The 23,345-nt window shown below is 42.4% G+C and overlaps 1 protein-coding gene across 1 annotated transcript in view; it reads left to right on the top strand.

The window, feature by feature from the left end:
• Window positions 1-23,345, top strand: part of LOC134220553 (uncharacterized) — a 286,010-nt gene that overhangs the window by 96,653 nt on the left and 166,012 nt on the right. Inside the window, exons 5-6 of the mRNA XM_062699640.1 lie at window positions 3,660-4,061; window positions 4,452-5,235. Of these exons, the coding sequence (XP_062555624.1) occupies window positions 3,660-4,061; window positions 4,452-5,235 (1,186 nt within the window). The remainder of the gene's footprint in view (window positions 1-3,659; window positions 4,062-4,451; window positions 5,236-23,345) is intronic.

Genomic DNA, 23,345 nt, shown 5'->3' with positions numbered 1-23,345 from the left:
GACCCGGTCCGAGGCTCGACATCTTCATCACGAACATGAACAATCACGTCTCCCATCCGGTTGCCTTCCAGAAGCTCAGCTCGGAACACTACACGGTGGTGGCCGAAGATGGAACTTCGGTGAATCGGCACGAGCTAATCCAGTGTAACTATCACCAAGTCGACTGGAGTAGGTATCAACGGTGCGTGGACGAGAACATCGACTACCAGCGGCATCCGGTGTCTTTCGAAGACGTCGACATGCAGCTGCACGCAATACAGGAGGCGCTCTCCCTAGCCCGCGAGCAGAATGTACCAAAGGCCAGGAAGGTAAGCAGCACCCTAACGATTGATACACTCACCAAAGAATTGATCCGTCTGCGAAATGTCACCCGCAGACAGTACCAACGTACTGGGCTGCCTGTGCTTAAGATCCGCGCTCCCCCAGACTGTTCTAAGCCGTTCTGGAAGCTAACCAAAATTTCAAAATCCAAGCCTCGGCCCATTTCACCTTTGATCCCACTAGACAACAATGACTCTAAGGATCGCTTGATAACTCCTGCAGAGAAGGCAGCCGAAATAGGTCGCCAGCTCACACAATTTTGGACAGAACATCATCAATCCACATGAAGCAGCCGTCAGCGAGCTTGCGAACAATATCCATCTAATTCCAAGCGACTTCTCGGAGGAGTTGGAGATCTCAGCTGGCGAATTGACGACCTACCTATATCAAATAATTAAATAAAACATGAAGGCCCCAGGCTTTGACAGCATTCTAAATCTCGAGCTCAAACGGATGAGCAAGAAATGTAAAATAACAACATTGCCAATGACAACAACATTATGGGGCCGTACACATATTACGTAAGCAATTTTTCTGGGTTTTTCGACCACCCCTCCCCCCATGTAAGATTGTTTCCATACAAAAGATTTTTTATTTACATGGCGCGTAAGATATTGACAGCCCCCCCCTCCCCTCACAACTGCTTACGTAATATGTGTACGGCCCCTATCCTCTCTTGTACATGTTGGGACAAACTCAACTCGCAATAAGCGTTTGTCCCAAACTGCAACAGAATAGGGCACTGCACGGAAACATCTCTTTCACTTTCGTTCCTCATAAAATTTGACGTTTACTGGCCTTGTTGTTTTCTAATTTCTTTGCAGCGAAAAAGAGACAAAGCAGTCCGTGCAGTGCCCTATAGGACAATGATCGCCTGCCACGCATTTTGAGAAGTAGTCGGTTTCCGATGATGTTTTTGGTTAAATTAGTATCAGGTATCATAGATTAGACATAAACTTAACCATCTGTTGACATGATTTGCGTTTTACTTCTGAAATATACAAGTTATCGCAGTTTGAAAAGTTCACAACAATTACCTCTCCATGTTTGTTGCAAATAAAATGGAACGCAACAATGTCTTTATCCTCTGCAGATAGGGGACACATGAGTGCTCCATTCTTTGAACACTTTCCCCTGATCTTCAATCAGTGTATGCAACTCAGCTACTTCCCATGGTCTTGGAAGTCTGCGAAAGTCATTCCCATCAGGAAGCCTGGGAACAATCTTTCCTCTCCAAAAAGTTATCGTCCCATCAGTCTTCTCGCAGGGTTATTCAAGCTGTTTGAAAAAGCAATTTACCACAGTCTACTCGAGTCCGCCGAACAACATAACATCTTGCGCGAGGAGCACTTTGGCGTCCGACGTGGTCGTTCAACCGTATACCAACTGACCCGAGTAACCAACGTCCTCAGACAGAACAAACATGTCTGAGGACGAGCATGTCCGAGGACATCCGCCATGTCCTTACTCGATGTCGAGAAGGCATTTGACAATGTATGGCATGTTGGCCTGGTGTACAAACTACATCGCTACAATCTTCACAGCTATCTGATGAAAATCATCCGCAATTTTCTGTCGGCAATGTAATGCGCTCGAGTAATGAACGTTGCTGACGGGAATAGGGGGTGCTGCCCAAATGGTTCTGTACCCTAATTTGACAAAATCACAATAAGAGAGTTTTTTTCTGTTCTAGTAACAACTAACGAGACTGGAATAATAGCAAAGAGACTCAGTGTCAAAATTGGAACAGCGCGTTTGCTGTCGAATCAGTTGTTCCAATCGAGCACTAGGTTCTTAAAGGTAGGAGTATTTCGCCACTTGTGTAATGCAAGCACTTAAGCATAAACTAGCAATCTCACTTCACTGATTTCTGTTTCGAATAGAAACGAAGTGAGATAAATTTGTCGTCGGATAAATTAATTTTGCTCCGCCAAATTTTCCACCTCCATCCAAAATCCTAGTACACAAGCGTTGGATCATCATTCGTATCGTCCTATCGCGATGCGATTTTGTCTGCGGAAGCTGTTAAAGAAGATGATTCTCTTCCGGCTATGTAAATGGGCTGAATCAAATGGTTTGTCGTTCTAGACACACTACAGCTTTCGCAGGAGCGAGAAAACGAATAACTGCTTTGCGTTGCTTTCTTCGGAAATTCAACTCACTTTTGCTAATAAACAACAATCTGTATCGTTCACATTATGGGGATTTTTTTTCAATTTGTGTTGATGTTTTGTCCATTAAATTCCTCGTGTATAGATTTTTACTGATTTCAATCAACTATTTGTATAATTTGTTGTAAAAGAATTGTATGAGTTTTTTCTCATGGTGACTCAGCAACTTAACAAATTAGGTACACGGATCTCCCCCGAGGTGATCCACATTTGGATTGGAGCCACTTTTTTACGATTCTTTCGACATGGAAAATTTTGTTCGTTAGAAGATGATTTAAACCACGCCCCCCTTCGTTCAAACTAGTGCTTGACCGTTTCCTTCCAAACAACCGTCCGCTGACTCCAACTGATTCAATGAGTTGATTTGACTGGTAGGTGAGTTTCTTACTAATATGGGCTCTGAAGACTCGATCAGCGTTCTGAATTGGAACGCTTGCTCGATCAAGTACAAAAGCTATGAAATCAGTAATTTATCAACAAAAATGACATCAATTTCTCATAATCCGAGAATCGTTTCAGCTCCGGAAAAGAAGACGTAGTCATTGACTTATGATGAAATATCTACTGCCGATTGCTGCCAAGCTTCCAGCTAAATAAAATTCATTGAAATCGTGCGAGTTGCGATCGCAACTGGCGTCGATCCGATCATAATCATCGCTGTCTACTGTCCAAAACAAACCTACAACGGAGATGGAACAGCGGCAGTTCTGCAAAGTGGCATTATCCAGTAGGAGACAATGCTGAGAAACAATCAAAATGGTTTAATACGGGATGCCGTGACCAGGAAAATGGTGATAATTCTCAACACCTCTTATAAAAATCGGTTTTTAATTTTGTTGTACAATGTAAACAAATCTTCTAACGAGTTCAGCTTTAAAGTATGACGATAAATAATATGTAATTAAAGATATACACACCCAAGTAGGTACACACCCGATACTATTTTTAAATGGATATTTCAACACAACCGAGTAAAAAAATAATCAAGTGTACTTTTTTATCATCAAACGCACATGATTAAAACTGTTGACAAACCTCTTAAATAAATCAATTTTATTTTCCTAACGTCGTCAACGTCACACCCAATTAACCCCACCATCCAGCAAACAAAAATTCAAATCTGCTGAAACCTAAATTTCCACTCTCTTTCCATATTTCCACTTTCAGTGATAATCGTTTGCTCGTCCATCAATTCACCGCAGACAATTAAAGCAATCAATCAACTGAAAACGCTCCGTCGAACCAAGATTCTGCTGCTGGACACGATTGGGACAATCTTCAACAGCAACAACGCACTCTACCGGGGCATCGTTCACGACGGAACGTGGAACGATGGCGGCCAGACAAGCCGCAACCTGCTGGTGCTGACAATCCTGACCGAACATTTCAAATCCGCCCTGCGGCATGTGCACGGCGTCGACCTGGGCGACTATCGGCACATTAGTGAACGGCTGTTGAAAATTCGACTCGATGTCAACGGGGTCGACGATGAAGCTGATGATGACGCTGACAATCGAACGAATGGCAATGTTGCTTCCGGGCAGCCTCATAATCGATTAGTGGAAGAAGGTAAATTGACTACTTAAATAGTGAAATTATTATTATTGAATGCGTATTTCTCCTAGCTTCACTGCTTTGTTATAATTCCGATTTCAAGTTGATAATGTCAAATGAACGAACATTCCAATCTATTGGGTAATCTTTTTTTTTTTAATTTTGCATCTTTGGAATAGAATTTCAACGCTCTGTAGTTTATAACTATAACATCAATTATTAGTTTGAGAAATTATTTCAGCTAGATTTTTTACGATCCAATCTATTTGGAAATCTTCTAGAATACCCATGGCGTAATGGTGTTGAAATCAAAATATTTCCGAAACGAGAATTTCAAATCGCTTTGAAGAACTTTTTAAATTTCACGAAGGTACCATTCATTTTTCTTTTCTTTTTTCTCGATAGCCAACGCCGGAAGTCGAGATTCGCTTGAAAGTCTAATTAATTCAACAAACCTGACCTCATCGGGGTGCGATTTCAATTATTTTCTCGCCGACGACGCAAGAAATTTGGACCAGCTACAGGATCTGGCAGTGAGCCAATTACGCTGTCAAACGATCCTGGACGGCTATTGTGACTTCCAAGACGATGACAGCGCTATTGACACAAATTATCTCAATCCAGTGACAGCAGACGAGCTCCTGGCGAACAGTAGCAGTGAAGTGTGGAATCAAAGTTCGGTAGCGGGAATCGATCGGCGGGAGATGAATATCGAGCGGTTTTGTGTGCTTCTGAGTGAGAAATACAAAAAAATGGTGCTAACGGGAGATGAGACTTCTAATAGCTTTAACAGTTCACGACCAGTGACGACTAGTGGTAGTAGATTAATCTTTAGTGAAAATTTCTATCTGTACGATTACATCCTAGCAATAGAACGCGACCAGCGATATCAGCATTCGCACTATCATCATCAATATCAGTTCGACTTTATAGTGTTCGACCTAAAGAACATATCGCACCACCGGACTACGATAGTGTGGCGACCGTTTCTGATCCTGCGTCAGGATCAACTGAACCGTCAGAAATTTAGCATGCATCCGGTTCAACCGGGTTACAGTGATTGGATGATTGAGGCAACGATTGAGTCGTTTTGGATCTGCGGATTGTTGTGCTGGTGCGTGATAGCGATCGTGGTGCTGATAATTGTCGCGATCATCTTCGCCAGTGTGGTGTTCAGCATCGCTGTCAGGTAAGTGAATCGGAACAATAGTAGTTTAAGATACATCTGGTTTGGAATTCAAAACCCAATACGTAAATAGTCTGACATACAACATGCAGCGATACCAAAGCGCAGCAACTGGTTCCTCGCCGCTTGCGTTTAGCAGCTACCTTCATAGTATTTACCACCTACTCCAACGTAGACCCTTCTCAACGAAACCCGAATTGTTCATCTGAGAGGCATTTCATCTTCTATACGGAAGAGCATGATTAGAGCTTCCCTGTGGTATCGATCTACTCGATTGATCTAATACGCCGACAGAACACCTGGTGGTTTACTGTCCAGAACACTTAGCTCGTACTAAAAGCCTTGTTAAATGCCGATTTGGCCATTTTGAACAAAATGTTCCTTTCCTGCTTGACTTCCTCTACGTGGGTTGCATGAAGAACTGCGATTTGCTCGCTGCACCAGTAAGTCGGTGATCTATTTCTCCTCGGTTGAATTGTCGCACACTCGCGATAGTACGACCATCAACGCGTCAACATGGTTCAATTCGTTGTGTGCTCTAGCAGTCCAAGGGCCGGTCTTGTTTTGCTATTGACGTTCACGGCATTACCCGTGAAGGATTTTCTTCATAAAATTCTGATCCACCTAGCGATGCATTTTGGTCATAACTTTTAGTGCGATTTGGCCAATTTTTAATAGGAAACAATAGGACAGGATTCCCCGTCGAATGCAACTTGTTGCGAGAAAATTAATTAAGAATAAGTGCCTGAAAATGAGTAATTTTTTTTTGTACACATACATACACATACACACGCACAGACAGACATCATCTCAATTCTTCGAGCTGAGTCAATTGGTATATAACACTCTGGGTCTCCGCGAATCCTATAAAAAGTTTATTTTGGAGCAAACGTATAGTCTTCACATATACTTAGTATACGTGAAAGGCAAAACAACCTTGGCGTTAGAATGGTGCACCGACGACGAAGAATTTCCTGCGAATATTAGGAAAATTATCTCGTAGAAATTCGGAAGATCTTCCCGTGAAATTTCTGAAAAAAAAAACTTCCGTGTAAATTTAAAAAAAATCTAGCGGAAAGTTAGAGAATCTTCCTCTTGAAATAAGAAAAAAAAATCCCGTGGAAACCAAGAAAAAATCCCATGGAAATCCAAAAAAAAATCCCGTGGAAATTCGGAATAACTTCTAATGGAAATTAAAAAAAAATCCGTGCCACTTCGGGAGAAATTCCCCTGGAAATTCAGAAGAATTCGGAAGATTCAAAACAATTCTTTAAGAAAATTCAGTTAAAAAATCTAAAATTTCTAGTGGAAATTTGAAAGAATCTCCCTTGGAAATTTGAAACAATTTCTCAAGAGAATTTGGAAGAATTTTCAGTTGAAAATCTGAATACTTTTCCCAGAAAAAAAGGATGGAGGAAGGAAAGGAATGTTAGCTCAACATTTACTAGTAAAGATGCACGGGGCCCGTAAAACCCTCATAGATGCCTCGTAAAGGAAAGTTTTGTTTTATTGGGTTGAGTAAATGACAGCGAGCTCTATTCGACAGTATAGAGCGTTTGTCAATAAAAGTAAGGTACACTGGGGGAAGTGGAAAAGGAAAAACCGATAGTGCATGTTTGAATTAGTGTAAAACCAGTTTAAATGATTTAAATGCGTTCAATCAAAATGGGCTATCAAAAACAGTCAATTTTGCACCAACTGTGCGGTAATTCATACCATTTTGGTCGCTTGAAATTTATGGAAATAGATTTTAAAATTAGGAGTTGTTTTTCCACTTACCCTAGTGGGATGGGGTAAGTGGAAAACCCATGTTGCCTTGACCTTCAATAGTGATGAGTAGTTACATATAACTAAAATCAATACGATAATTTCTCTGAATATCTTTTGTGGAATACTTTCATTACCTTAACGGAATAGATCCTCAAGGAGTTCTCGTAATAGCTAGGGGAGGGCTGGTTTTGCCTTCTCGGACACTAAGTGTACGTAAAGTCTATATGTTCGCCCCAAAGATGAATATTTTAAAGGAAAAATGGGACTTACAGGGTTATAAACTAATCAACTTAGTTTAACGAATTGAGATGATGTCTGTATGTGCGTATTTGTATGTATGTGTGTGCGCAAAACACGTACAAAATTATCAGCTATTCTTAAGCACTTGTCCTTAACCGATTTGTTCACAAAAAAATAGCATTCAACGGCGAAACTTGTTAGGAGTAAAAATTCATGTGAATTATACAATATATTTACCTATCAGTGCTATTTTTAACTTTCTTATATTTTTTTCTCATATGTAAAACATGTGAAAGGCATCAGTACCGATAGGTGGATTATTCAGGCATTTCTCATTTATATGAGTCCAATCACCACTAGAATCACAATGATAACAAAGAAGGAACATATTAAAATTAACAACTATCGAAATAAACCCTGGAGGGAAGAGAAAAATTGCGTAATAAGAACATTACTTGTAAAATCTTTGAATTATTTGCTTTCTTGGTACAAACCACTACCAATTGAATGGGATTAGTTTAATTGTATTGTAATGGTCACCTGTGATATAAATTCACTTGAAAAAAGAACAATTGGTGCAAATAAGAATTAATTTTATGAATGCAAATATCAATTTTTTGGGAAACCTAAAATTACAGCTCAAGCGATAACCGTGTTAGTGTATGTGTTATACAAATTTCAACATAGTATTAGTGTGAGCATCAAAGTATAACATTGCATGATGCTATGATGTGGTAAAAACTGTAAAGTATGTACAATTCCAATTTTTCGAGTCGACTTTTATACTTACCCCCTTTTTCCACTTCCCCCAGTGTACCTTATATGAAGAAATGTTGTTAAAATATATTCATAAATTTACTTACGAACCGTCGAAAGCAGAACAAGTATCCAGATCTTGCAAATCTCCCGCGTATCTGTTCCTATATCAATAACAATAGGCAATGTGCATATTGAATACATTGATTTCTCCCCCAATAATCAAGAAACATGAGAATAATCATGCTCAGCTCATATAATTTTTAAATGAAAATAGTTTGGTGACTTCAAAAATGATTCATTTTCACATTTTTTGAAGTATTGAACTGAAAAACATCACTACCGCCATGTACCCATTTAAATAACATTCGAAAACAGTTAAACCCATGCGTGTACCTATTTAATAATACTGTTTCCAACATAAAATACGCATACTATTTATCGAGTGTATACGTAACGGCATGATTGCAGTGATGCCGAATAATTCAATTTTTTTTATGTTACAATATGATTACAAAATTGCAGTTTTTGTTGTAGTTTTCCAACTAATCAGTTTAATTTCATGTTTGTCATAACTAAACTTTTCGATATGCAAACATAAGAGTTGATTTTCACAACGAAAGTATATTCAAGCATTTTGAAATAAAAATCTAAGATGGCAATCCTTGAGGATACTGCATGCCATGTAAGCAATTTGGATTACGGACAAGGATAATTGAGACGTTATTATACCTAAACATATATCAAACTTCAGGAAATCGCGTTGGTTTTTCAAATATAATTATGTTTATAGTCAAAATGTGATGTGCCTTTTGTGTTGTGAAGTGAATTTCAAAAGGATACATCTGATTTAGCTGGGAATTGAGTGGAAAACAATGTCGTTGAAATAGATGTATTTCCTAGTAATAATCTAGCAGTGCATCACACCAACAAATCAGAGGTAGGAAAATGAAAATAAATGGGTTTTATAATTTTGTTTTTGATAATTCGAATTCTTGTGAATTGAAACATTACGTAAACAAAATCTTGAATAATATTCCAAATATTGAAGAATGTGTTCCATTAATTATTGTGTACATTCGATGTATAATTAAATTGATTTTGAATTTGGTTTATCGACGGTTGTGATTATTATACAGGCTGTTATTAATATGGGAACATTTACCCTCACAACCCGGATTTTGCGACTATTCCGCGTCCTAATACGAACACGTTCAATCATATAAATCTTTATATCTTCTCTTCTTCTTCTTCTCTATATATGTATAAAAACCAGTCTATGTATGTTCGCAAACTACTTCTGAACCACTTGGCCGATTTCAACCAAATTTGGTACACACATTCTCAATCCTTAGGAGAATCTAACAAAAATGGTGGGATAGTCATTTGGAAAATGTGGAGGTGTGTGGGAGGGGTTTTGTTTAGAAAACGTGCAATCCTGTGTAACTTTCTACTCCCAGGATCGATTTCAACCAAATTTTGTACACATATTCACTATGAGGAGACGATCATATGGAAGAGTAATTTGGGAAAGAAGGAGGGGTCTGAAGGGAGGGGTATTGTTCAGAAAATGGGTAAATCAGAGTAAATAATGAACCCCTGGACCGATTTGAACCAAATTTGGTACACACATTCTCTATCCTAAGGAAAATATAAGGGAGTGGCATGGTCATTGGGAAAAAGAGGAGGGTATAGAGGGAGGGGTTATTTTTGGAAAACGTACAATTCTGTGTAACTCCCAACCCCCAGGACCGATTTCAACCAAATTTTGTACACATATTCACTATGAGGAGCCGATCATATGGCGGTGGGGTCTAGGTATAGGAAGAAGAGGAAATGTTCAGAAAACGAGCAATTCAGTGTATCTTTTGAACCCCTGTACCGATTTCAACCAAATTTTGTACATACATTCTTTTTCTTAAGAAGAGGAAGATAAGGGTTGGGGATGATATTTATAAAACGGGAAGGTAGAGGAGGGACTGGCATTGTTCAGCTCTCAACCACCTTAGTATAACTTCCAATCTCCCCTTAACCGATTTTAGCTAAATTTGGAACATATTAGAGAGACGACGATAGTAGATTAAGTAAAGAAAAGGGGAGGGTGTGGGCAAGTGGTATTGTCGGTAGTGGTATTATCGATCAACTCAACCATTCATCGAAATCATGGTTTGTCCAGCGAAAAGCAATGATTAATGTGTCTCCTTCTGAATGATGAATGAATGATGAATTGAAAAATGTATTAGAGATGACCACTTCCCTTCGATGGAACTCGAACCCACGACCCTCAGTACGCTAGACTGGTTCTTTTAACCAACTAAGCTACGAAAGAGCCTTCGTCGGCCTACGCTACTTAGTGGCTTCTGAATGAGCCCGAGATTCCCATATCGGATGCATAGCCGTAGGGCTTACAATCTATTTGTCAAGCCAACACTTCCACATGTGTATAGTACACGTTCACAATAGAGTAAGCGTGAGTATTGAAACTATCTGGCGGCTACACACATTCTTCATCAGCAAATGCACTAATCAAGTAGAGGTTGTGTGTGCTATTTGCCAGTAAGTCGTCAAGCTCAGACCAGCGGGTTCGTGGGTCCCATCGAAGAAAAGCGGTTACCTTCAATAAATTTTTCAAATCAAAATCTTCCACACAATGTACATATTTACATCTGAGTTTTCAAAACATCAGGGCTGGTAGCGAGTCACTTTTTATGACTTGGTCACTATTTTGACTCTAGTCACTAAATAGTCACTATTTGAATCTAAAAATCACTAAAGACACTACTTTTCGTATCGACGATCGAAAAAAAAACTCAAAAGAAAAATCATTTGTACTTACTATTATTGTCAATCAAATCAAATGTAAATCTGGTAGCAATATATGAAATTTGGGAAACCAAAACGATTTTTTGATAAGTATACCAAAAAAAATTCATACGTATTGTAAAAATCGCCAGGTCAACTATGATCTTCTTTTTCATGAATTACACTTGTCAAAATGTACTGACCTCGAATGCAAAATACTGGAGGAGTATTGAAACAAATTTTATTAATTAAAAGAACGGTTGTAGGTAGGCCTAAATATCCTCCGGTGACTAAGATATTAAAAACTGCTTCAGATACTTCACGCGACAATGTCGATATCGAGCGAAGTCTGGGAGAATAATTAGCTAAAATAAGTCAATGACGAAATACATTAAACTCGTTTAGGACTGTTAAATCTGTCTTGTGATCCTTCGGGATACAATAGTCTCGTCTATTGCATGATTGCAGGATTATTTATATAAAAAAATAAGAATGTGACGCTGTGCTAAAGAGTTCCCCTTAGTTCATTTTGACTGTAGTTGTTCACCTCTGCTTAAATCCTAAGTCAGTGCATTTTAGGTCGGTTTAGAAAATTGATTTTGCCTCCACAAGCACATTCGCTTCTGGATTATGTTCAGTCAGAGTGTCCTCAGAAAATCAGCTGATTTGGATAGAAAATTACTTCGTGTTTTAAAATTGTGTTTACTCCCCCTTGGGTTTTTTTCTCAATAATAATAATTTGGGTAAGCAACGAAATATATTTTTTTTGTCTTTATTAAGGAGACTTTCAGCCCTAGGCTGGCTCGCCTCCGGCAACGAATGATTTTTTTTATATTCATGATTTTAAAACACCGTTTTACAAATCCGTGGAGTTTTTATAGATTTCATTTATGAAAAAAAAAATCCCCCCCATTTGCCCTTACGGACCTCTACGAAATATTTTTTATTAAATATTTGTAACGGCCTAACTTGCGTGAAAAAACAACTCTAGCAAGATGGCAGAAAACATGCGCGTATGATGATTACGAATAAAATTGCGTAATATATGGACCCTAGTGTTATTTTAAACCTTCTGAAAGAAATATAGCTTGAGCTGCAAGCCAAAGTAGGAAAGGGGGGGAAATGATGATGCAATCACTCGCCCACTGCATGCCGAATATACCTCTGCACTTGCAACGAGTTCATGAGGAATTTGTTGGAATTTTTGGGTTAGGTTCGAGAGGCAGAGGTCCGTCTTGGTTAACGAGCTGCCCAAGGCACCACCCCCCCCCCTCCCCTAAATCCGGCCCTGCATATAACGGTCGATTTTCACAGTAATTTTCATACATAATTTAAATGACGTGTGCACAATCAAATTACATCCAAATAAACCAAACATTGTTAAAATGGCAAATGCAACCGTCAATACCCAGGAAAATTGGCAATCCTCTGTTTGATGGAACGGATATTCTTTCCATTTTCGTAACAAAGTACAAGGATGTGGTCGGTGCTATTATTGCTTCGGAGATGACTTTTCAGTCTTGAAAAAATACTGTTATTGTCTTGTCCAACGTTTCGGTCCGTTTTGGACCTTCCTCAGGGGCTCAATTCTAACAGGTTTATCCTCAGCTAAAGATAAGCTAAAGCTAAGCTAAAGCTAAGCTAAAGCTAAGCTAAAGCTAAGCTAAAGCTAAGCTAAAGCTAAGCTAAAGCTAAGCTAAAGCTAAGCTAAAGCTAAGCTAAAGCTAAGCTAAAGCTAAGCTAAAGCTAAGCTAAAGCTAAGCTAAAGCTAAACTAAAGCTAAGCTAAAGCTAAGCTAAAAGCTAAAGCTAAAGCTAAAGCTAAGCTAAAGCTAGCTAAAAGCTAAAGCTAAAAGCTAAGCTAAAGCTAAGCTAAGCAAAAGCTAAGCTAAAGCTAAGCTAAAACTAAGCTAAACAGTAGCTAAGGCTGGGCTGGGGCTGGGTGAGCTGAGGCTGGGAGTGGGAACTGGGAGACAGGAACTGGGGTGGGAACTGGGGTGGTGAGCTGGGAACAGGGTGAACAGGGGTGGAACAGGGGCTGGAACAGGTGGGAACAGGAACTGGGGTGAGGCTGGGGTGGGAGCTGGTGAGCTGGGAACAGGGCTGGTGGGGTGGAACAGATGGAACAGGGCTGGAACAGGGGAGCTGGGGTGGTGGAACAGGGGCTGGAACAGGGAACAGGGGTGGGGCTGGGAGCTGGGGGAGCTGGGAGCTGGGTGGGGTGGGAACAGGTGAACAGGTGGGGTGAACAGGGGGTGGGAACAGGAACAGGTGGGGAACAGGAACAGGGGTGGGGTGGGGGAGGAACAGACAGGGAGCTGGGGGAGGCTGGGTGGGGCTGAGGTGGGAACAGGGCTGGAACAGGCTGGGTGGAACAGGGAGTGGAACAGGTGGGGAGCAGTGGGGCTGGGTGGGGGGCTGGGAGTGGGAGCTGAGTGGGGTGGGGAACAGGTGGAACAGGGCTGGAACAGGAACAGGGTGGGGCTGGGAGGCTGGGGTGAGGAACAGGGCTGAACAGGGAGCTGAGGCTGGGGTGGGAACAGGAACAGGGTGAGTGGGAGCTGGGGAACAGGTGGAGGCTGGGGTGGAACAGGTGGGGCTGAACAGGTGGGAGCTGGGGAGCTGGGAACAGGTGAACAGGAACAGGCTGAACAGGAACAGGAACAGGGGTGGGCTGGGAACAGGTGGAACAGGAGTGGTGGGAACAGAACAGGGGTGGGGTGGGGTGGAACAGGTGGGGCTGGAACAGGTGGGGCTGGGTGGGAGCTGGGAACTGGAACAGGTGGGGGTGGGAACAGGGGCTGGGAACAGGGGTGGGCTGAACAGGTGGAGCTAGTGGGCTAACTGGGGCTGAACAGGTGGGAAAAACTAAAACTTCGCTAACAAGCTGGGGTGGGGTGGGAACAAACTAAGCTAGCTAACAAAAGCTAAGCTAACTAAAAGGTGGGGCTAAAAAAGCTAAAGCTAAAACTAGCTAAAAATAGCTAAACTAAACTAAAAGCTAAGCTAAAACTAAGCTAAAAGCTAAGCTTCAAAACTAAGCTAAAGCTAAGCTAAAGCTAAGCTAAAGCTAAGCTAAAGCTAAGCTAAAGCTAAGCTAAAGCTAAGCTAAAGCTAAGCTAAAGCTAAGCTAAAGCTAAGCTAAAGCTAAGCTAAAGCTAAGCTATAAGCCAAAGCTAAGCTATAAGCTAAAGCTAAGCTAAGCTAAAGTTATACTGAATATGCAAGGAAAAATTGTATAAATTTTGACATCTTTTCGCTGTTGAACATCAAACTCCAGATCTTTTGAGAAAATTGTACTTTTACAACCTAACACGTCCTGATAATTTGTAGTAGCCATCGGGCGTGTCAAGTCAAGTACAGTGCGTGTTTAAGTCGTGGTTAAGATACCGAATTAAAAAATACGTTAGATACACGTTGCATTTTTCTTTTGCATCATCATGGATATGGTGTCCAATACAAATAATTTGTCGCTTACCAAGGCGAGTTCCAAAAGATTTCCTTGCTGGTCAACATACTATTCCTTTTCAGTAATTTCCCTCCCCTTATCCTAATTAACTTTGAGGACAAGGCCGGCATCGTTATTGGTCCTGAATTAAAGAAGCTCCAAAGCATATACAGTGCGCTTTTCTAGTCCCAAGCTTTCTAGTCCCAAGAAGACTATTCAATTGGTGAGCTGTGCATATTTGTTGTTTTTCGATTAGCAATTACGATGTGTACAGTCAATCAAGCTAAGTTAAGCTTTTACAATCTTACACGTTTTGAAAGTTGAGACGCACTAGAAACAATTCTATGAATTATTTTAGACAAATCTCAGAAACAAAAGTTGATAAAAAGTTTGATTTAAAAACTTGACAAAGCGAAAAATATTGGCAATATTCCGGTTTATCAAGAGCTGCTTTACTTTCACAACAATGCTGCTCCGAGTCAGTATCCCACGAGGGAGAAATTCGACCTCTTATCGGTACACGTGCCGTGCTGTGAGGAAAAACGAACAAGAGGAAAAATCACAAAAAAGCATTTTCCCACATGACCAAATGGATCATGATTTCATAATGATAATTTTTCTTCGCTATTTCTGCCGGTGCCTGTGCTGTTGATGCTGCTGCTGCTGTTGGGTCAGCAAGTGTCTTATCCGGAGGAACTTTCCAATTATCTTTTTGCCTCCTCCGCCACTTTTCCCTGTCAATAATGGGAGATAAATGTTTCTCGAAAGTGCCCGACCATCATAACATACATGTGAAGATAATCGAGGAAAGATTTACTGCGTTTTGAGATGAAAAATGCTTTTTAAGGTAATTGATAGCGAAAAAACTTCAAATCCTGCAAACTATTCTTAGACTTTCGTCTTACTTTTTACTTTGTGGAAAAACGATACTGATGACCGATAACATGTGTTTTGAGGAGGAGAATATTTATGAAATATGCAATAATATCCACTGCCTATCGATGGGAATCGAACCCACACCTCCCAGTACGCTAGGCGGGTGCTCAACCACTATTAATTGACATTGATTGTCTTTTTCGGTGACGATGGAATCAAAAAAGCATTTTTCGCGTTACGCGTTTCGGCTTACTATTCTTCAATCATCATAAAATAAACATTTATTACAAAAAACTACAAACATTTTACACAAATTTACATTCACAATTGCTAATGCACCCATTTCCCTTCCTCGGTCAAACTGAACTAATTAATTTTCCACCGTCGTATTCGCGAATTGTGAGAGTTCAATTGTGAATGTAAATTTGTGTAAAATGTTTTTAGTTTTCGTATTAAATGTTTATTTTTAGATGTCTGATGTTGTCTGTATAATAATAAGCCGAAACGCGTGACGTGAAAAATGTTTTTTTGATTCCATCGTCGCCGAAATCAATTTCAATTAATGAATTCCGCTGTGAATAGCTCAAACCAGCTCTACCACTGTGCTGCGGACTAAATATTACTATACTTTGGAGCGAGGAACTCGACCTCAACCCACATGATTACTTCATGATTTTAAATGGTATTCCAACTTACAACATAATTATTTACGATATAATCTCTTCTACGATGCTAAACCCACATCTCGGGGGAAAATAAATCTGTAATTTTATTTCAACTTGTCTCGAAAACGGATTATTATCCCTAATCGAATTCAGTAAGTATAGGAAAGCGTAGTTCTGGCTCAGCTTTACTATCCGCTGGTTGTTATTTACCGCCAATCGATACAATAATATCCACTGGGGGAAACCGATCATAAACTTTTTATGGTGAGTGATATCTTTCTTTTAGGAAACTTGTCTGGCTTATTCTGTATGGAGGCATCCCTAAAAAAAAGGAAGATGATAACGGCAAGGTTCGATTTGTAATTGGATGAAATGGGTTCTGATTTTTCAACATATATGATGCCGTTCCATTGCAGACAAGATAAAACAGACCTATTGCGCAACTATTTAACGCTTATGGGCCTCACACATATTACGTAAAGGCTTATGGGGAAAGAAGGAGATAATTTTTCGTTTTCTAGCGCGTTATAAGAGCGGTTAAAACCCAGAAAAATGTCTCATTCAATATCTGTCTCCTCAATAAACGGAGCGAGATCCGACTCATACAAATATTTAAAACATTCCTTACGACTTGCTGAGCGGGTATTGTTAGCAAATGTAGATAGGCTTATATACCTTGCAGACATTAAGTGCAATCAAGTGGAACACACAACAGAGATTAGATCCGGATTGAAATGAAATCCCACGAAATATCTGCAGAAAGAATGTTTTCACAATGGACCGACCAGCAGCGGAGTTATTGAAGCGTTCCCCGGGGTCAGGGCCGGATTTAGCCGGAGTGAGGCCCCGGGGCCGACGGTATGTGGGGGCCCCAAAATGTACAAAAAAGGTTGGTTTTGGTACATAAGATTTGTGGGGGCCCGGGGCCACGGCCCCCCCGGCCCCCCCATAAATCCGGCCCTGCCCGGGGTGGAACCTATCTTAAAAACTCTGTGGGAGGTAGACAATTTTGCCGCATCACTTATCGGGTCTCGTATTGACAACACGGCGTCGTTTGATAAAGCGTGAGCGCGATGACAAAGTAAAGAAGGTCCTAAATAAAGAAAGCAGTCTCGTCGGAAAATGGTGCGTGAGATGCGTACACCATCTCCCCCTTCCCTCATTCAACATCTGATGTGTTTTCGTAGTTGACATGATTCTTTCTCGTAAGATGCTTGGTAGCTGAACCGAAAGTTTATTTCCTTTGTTGATGGTATACAATGATGTCGCATACCACCTTCACAATTGGCGGGAAAAAGTTTCACCAATGTTCGGATATTTCGATAGGGGAGATTTCCTAGTACTGGACATCTAAAAGCTATTGAAGCCATTAATAACTTTAGTAATTACTAGTAATCTATGCAAAATAGTTGATGAATATTGATGATAAGTTTTGGAGAAAAAGTCCACAGTTTAAAACAGTGTGCCCCAGTACCGGAAATCTTTGTTATTTGCGTAAAGAAATCATTATCATTTTTCACTTGCATTGATTTAAAAGTGGTATACGAAAGTTACACTTTTTATTCTTTCTGATACTCCAGTAAGATAATTCACTATATCGTTCCAATTCCTAAGGCCTAAGGGCCGTGAATAATTTCCTTTCATTCAACATGAGAAATAAAATAAATTTGTATCAGCCATTATGACTCTGGGTGACTATCCCCTGTACCTGGTAGGAAAAGTAACTCTCAGTTGGTTCCGTAGGGATGTTAGTGAGATAGGGACTGGGTTAGAGATTTCCAAAGATGAAATTTAATAATTGCGTTGCTTTTAAACTTGGTCCAAACTTTTTACCTTTCTCGTATACAAAGTATACGTAAAAGCTATATGCTCGCTCCAAAAACAAACTTTTTATAGAAGTTCCGGGACGCATAGTTCTATATACCAATCGACTCAGCTCCACGAATTTAAGTGACCTAGCTTAGGCTAGTTCCCCCGACTGGCTTGCTGAGATCCACTGCTACGTTGTCTCGATCCCTCGGCGGTCGTGCCACAAACTTCCTCACTCGAATCCTCCTGACTCCCCCTCCCAGACGTCGGGGGTGGTCCACCAGTTCCGATAAAAGAAACTTCCGCACTGATGGTGCCCCGACTACCGGCGGCTATCGCAAGGTACGCCTTCGCGCATTGCGCTAACTTCGTCTTCGTGTTGCAGAGGTGGTCCGACAGTTCCGGTGGTGGATGACGTCCGCACTGGCGGTGTCCAACATACCCGAAGCATTTCCTTCTTCTTTCTTCTTTCTTCGGCAGGTTGGCAGTTCGAGTGCCGATATTGGTCCGACGATTGCGGTTGGCAGAAGACTTCCGGTTCGCTGGTGCCCCGACGACCCGAGATCAAACACTGCTCACTGTGCTGGATTTCCCTCCAAACCGACGCTTATTTGCTGGTCCCTTCTCCATCAACGCTGCAGCTCTGACAGTATTTGCGTCACGACTTTGCTTACCGCATTCCACGTATCTTCATCGTGACACATTAGCTCTGCGATGTTGGCCACCCTTAGGGCAGTCATTCCTCAACGTGCTTCCGCAAACCTCGGACAATCGAATAACACGTGCTCTGGAGTCTCCTCTACGTTGAAACACGCCGGGCAGAATTTCTCTTCGTTTCTCTTCTCATTCCTAATTTCTCACTTTTCAAATGAATTATTCGGCTAAATGACCTATTCAGCCAAACGTCCTATACGACAAAATGACCCTTTCGGCTGAATGACCCGTTCGGCCAAATGACCCTTTCGGCCAAATGGCCTTTCCGGTTAAATGGCCCTTTCGACCAAATGGCCCTTTCAGCCAAACGACCCTTTCGACCAAATGACATAAGGCCAGATGGGTTTCGGCTTAATGGTCTGTTCGGCCTAGTGGCTTTCGGCCGAATGGGTTTCGGACAAATGACCCTTCCCCGTCCGGATAGGAACTGAATGAGGTGAAAGTTCACCTCTCCATGCTCCCTGTTCACCCACGTCGACACATTGGGGATGAGTCGGTGGGTCCACCTTCCACTATCTGCATTGTCCCACTCCTGCTGCCACTTCACCATAGAGTCCAGTCTTACCGTCTCACTCATATTTCTGGTACCTCTCCGTTGGTAGCACTCGATATCCTCTGCTAGAGTGCGGATTGCAGATTGAAATCATCCCTGCGATAACGCAAACTGCCTTTGACGAAATGGTTCGGTACGCACTCGCGACTCGAACGGCCATTAAGCGAAACACGCTGTTCAACTTTCTGCGGTTCACCTGTCATAAGACGAGTTTGAACAATCCCATTGAATTCCACCACTTAATTGTATCCTGACAGATACGTATTTCGACCTCAACAGTAAGGCCGTCTTCAGTGTCTTGTACTTGACTCGACTTGAAGAAAATGATCGCAGCTTACACTATTTATACTATGCGTAGGTATAATAATTTATCTAGGTACTTATCTTACTACGGTGCTTATTTCTACTCGCTTGATGCGCTTAATGCTTAGGTATAAACTTGAAGAGCCAGGAGCTACCATTTCCTTGATCTTCTTGAAGATCAAAAGAAATAAGCACCGTAGTCGGAAGAAGACGCCTACTGCTGCCTTTCGAACCACCCGCGTTCGGCATGATCCTTGCAAACGACCTGACCATGTTAACCGTTTTTCCCAGAAATAGTCGACATGGGTGTTGAATCATCACTCCTAGATGCATCAAAGCCCACACGGACGGTATGTCGTGCCCTCCTACGTTAATCTGCATCCACTAGATCCTTCGGCAGTTGCTAACCAGCATCACTTCTGTTTTGTAGTGAGCAAGCTGCAGCTTGACTCCATTCATTCAGTTTTCAACTGCGTCGGTCGTTTCCACCACCAGCATTTCTACTTCTTCCAGCGACTCTCCGGTTATCGTAGGGACGACATCGTCAGCGAATCCAAAGATCTTCACGCCTATGGGCAACTTCAGTTTTAGAACTCCGTTGTACATAATGTTTCACAGCGTTGGGCCTAGTATGAACCTTGCAGACCACCCGCCGTAACACTAATCGACTTCTGCCCCGAATTCGTTTCGTAAACTAGGATCCGGTTCTGGAATTAACTTTCGAGGATTCTACACAAGTAGTCAGGAACCCGCTTACTGTGCAGCACTGCGGCGATGGCCTCAGAGCTGGCACAGTTAAAATCCTTTCTCATGTCAATCGTTACTACAGTGCAGAATCGATTGCCGCGCCTCTTCTTCTTGGCTGCTCTTTCTGAAACTTCAATGACCGTCCTGATTGCATCCACCGTCGATCTCTTTTTTGGAATCCGAACTGCTTGTCCGATAAGCCGGTCTCGTCCTCCGTGAACTGCGTCAGCCTATTAAGAATAATTCTTCCCAGAAGCTTCCTCAGTGTATCATATCATATATAGTCATAAGGGCCTATTCCCCGGCGGTTTTCCGGGTTTCGGCAGTAACACCAGTTTCTGAATCTTCCACTTATTCGGAAAGTAGCCATCTGCTAGGCATTTCTGCTGCACCATCCTGAACAAATCTGGAAACGCCAGTATCGCAGTTTTTAGAGCCACGTTTGGAATTCCATCCAGACCCGGAGCTTTCTTCATCTTCAGACCTTTCGCCACTGATGACAGCTCGTCGTTGGAGACTTGTATACCGGCAATGGTGACTCGGTCTTCATCATCGTACGGTGTAGACGGCCACACCGTAGAATCATGCTACGGGAAAAGATCGTCCACGATAATCTTCAGCTTGTCCGGACACATTTCCGCTGGCGTCGCTGGACCCTTGATTTTCGTTATTGCTACACGATAAGCATTGCTCCAAGGACCAGCGTCAGCCTCTTGGCACAACTGCTTGAAGCAGTAAGACTTGCTGACTTCGATCTCCCGTTTGAAAGCCGATCTAGCTTCCCGGAAAACTATCTTACTGTTTCAGACCTTGCCCTCTGAAAACGTCTCCTGGCCCTGAGACAGACAGCACGAAGATTGGCAAGAGATTCGTTCCACCAGTAATTTGGGCGTCGGCTTTCCAATGGCTCCAATTTCCTTGGCACCGACGCATCGCAAGCCCTCGCTAACGTTTCCGTCAGTTCATCTGCTTCCAGATTTGTGGCTCCGCTGTCAACTCGTCAAAGTCCTTCATCTTCCATCTTCGTCCGGTAGTCCTTATCTCTCTTCGAATCGTCGGTAGCCGTGTTTCAACACTATACCGGATCGCTTGGTGATGGCTATGAGTGTAAACTCCTTACAAACACTCCAGCTCATGTTTCTCACCAGCGACGGTCTGCAAAACGTCACGTCAATGATAGACTCCCTGCTGTCTCTGCGAAATGTACTAACGGTACCTTCGTTGCCCAGTCTGACTTCCAGCTTTGTAAGCGCCTCCATCAAACTGTAACCTCTCACGTAGGTCAGCCTGCTTCCCCATTCTACTGACCAAGCATTGAAGTCGCCTCCGATGATTACGGGTTTAAAGCCGATCAGCTTATCCGTGAGTGACTCCAGCATCCGGTTATACTGCTCTAAAGTCCACCTTGGGGTGCATAGCACCTACACACGAAGATCTCGTTGATTTTGGCGACAACAAAACCTTCCCTAGAGCTGTCTACCACTTCTTGAATAGAGAATTTGCTTATCACTTAGATAGCCGCAATCCCTGATGAATCCGCCACCCAGTTGCCGTTATTTGAAGGGATTCGATAAGGCTCAGCAATAATTACCACGTCGCTTCTGTTGTCGACTGCCACAACAGTTGCTGTGCGGTGTCGCAATGATTAAGATTCAACAGTCCCTAGCAACGTGTTCTTCTTCGTCACATTTTCTACATAGACCGGATCTGTCCGACCCTTTGCAGTTTCGCACCTGGTGTCCAAACGCCAAAGCATCCATCTGTTTGGTGATTCGAGGGGTGAGTCTCTACGAACACACCGACCATCCAACTTTCACCTTGCCCACCTTCACCATTTTGTTGGCAGTGTCTACCGGTAGTCGTATCGCTGCTATTTGTGTACCACCGTACGCTCTCCTTAGCCGAATGGTCATCTTAACTTCGCCTAGCGTGCATTGTGAGGTCAGTGCATCCCTCAGTTCGTCTTCCGTCCTGATCTCGTCCAGGTCTCTGCACTCGACCACTGCTTCCTGCGTCAGACCTCTAACGTTACCGTAACTGCCCATTGAATTGGCAATGAGCTCCCGGAAGGCCGAGCTCTTGATCATAGGATCTTGCTTCAACTCGAACAACTCCCTCTTCTGGGTACACCTAGTTCTCACCACTTTTTCACCCAAGCTCCGGGTCCTCTCTTATCTTATTCAGGATCGCTGCGTACGACGTTTTATCGCACGCTTCTACGATCAGGGCGTCACCCTTGACTCTCGCCAGAGGAGAACGGCGATTTTAAATTTTCTTCTGCTCCTTCCTTTTTTCCACATTCTCTTTCTGCTTCTTCCTCTTCTCGCGCTGGCTTTCCACGGTCTGGCAGTCACCATCGTTGACGCATACCTTCAGCACGCTGGCAAAGTCTTGAACGTTCCGCTGCTTTTTCGTGACTTCCTGCTCTTCAGGCGAGTCCCTTCCTCGCTTTTCCATGCGAGTGATTCGGGGACTCTTAGGTACCTGCTGTGTCTCAACTGCTATATGCTCCGCAGCTTCTTTCAGCACCTTTTCAGCTGCTTCGGCTCTCTTTTTCAGCGCGATCTGTTCGTGTTCCGCTGCTTTAACGGCGGTCTTGATGCTCGTCACTAGAAGCTTGATCTTCGTGTGAACATTGTTCTTGTCCTTCACGAAGTCATAAAGCTCGTTGACTCGCTTTCGCACCTCCATCAGGTTGGACCTCCCAAGATGTAGCTCCTTCTGAGCAGCCCTACTTTCCAATTTTTGGGTGGACACCCTATTCTCGGATCCTAGCTCCTGTTGGCCTGTCTGGTTCTCAGCAGTTTTGGCCATACTACTGCTACTCGCTACTGCTGCCTACAACATCACTGGAGATCGCTGCAGCTTCCCACTTTTTGCGAAAACATTCGCCCCGCCTGCTCCTATGTTTTTTTGTAGAATTTGTTTCCATATTAAAAGGGTCCCCCCTCCGGGCCGTTATCTCTACCTGTTGTAGAAAGTCGCCTCTTGTGATCCCATGGATGTCTTTGTAAACAGTGAGGTCCATGCAAAGGGCTGACTCCGGTCCATGTAGTGGCTGACTCCGGTGCCTTATAACACCATGTTCAGAGCCTGATTGGCGTGAATCAGGAGTTGTGCATGTGAACCTACTGGCCCTGCCTCCGCCAGTGCAAAAGCAGAACTTTGGCAAAGACGACAATGACGACAACGATAGATAAATCGAGTGCGAGAGGGCGGCTGACAGATGCATCGGGGACAGCAAGCGACACACACAAGACCATGTTAGAACATGTGATTTATTTTTTTTAAATTCTTTACTAAAGAGGCTTGCAGCTCTAGGCTGGAGTCGAACATTTTATTCCAGACATAAATTCACCTCACGGTGTGAAATATCTTAAATAGACAAACCATGTTGGAGACCGAGTTACCAAGTAATTATTCCACTTTGT

The sequence above is a fragment of the Armigeres subalbatus genome, chromosome 3 (assembly GCF_024139115.2).
Source record: "Armigeres subalbatus isolate Guangzhou_Male chromosome 3, GZ_Asu_2, whole genome shotgun sequence".
Lineage (NCBI taxonomy): Eukaryota > Metazoa > Arthropoda > Insecta > Diptera > Culicidae > Armigeres > Armigeres subalbatus.
Note: the sequence above shows the minus strand (reverse complement) of the source record. Positions and strands in the feature narration are given on the sequence as shown.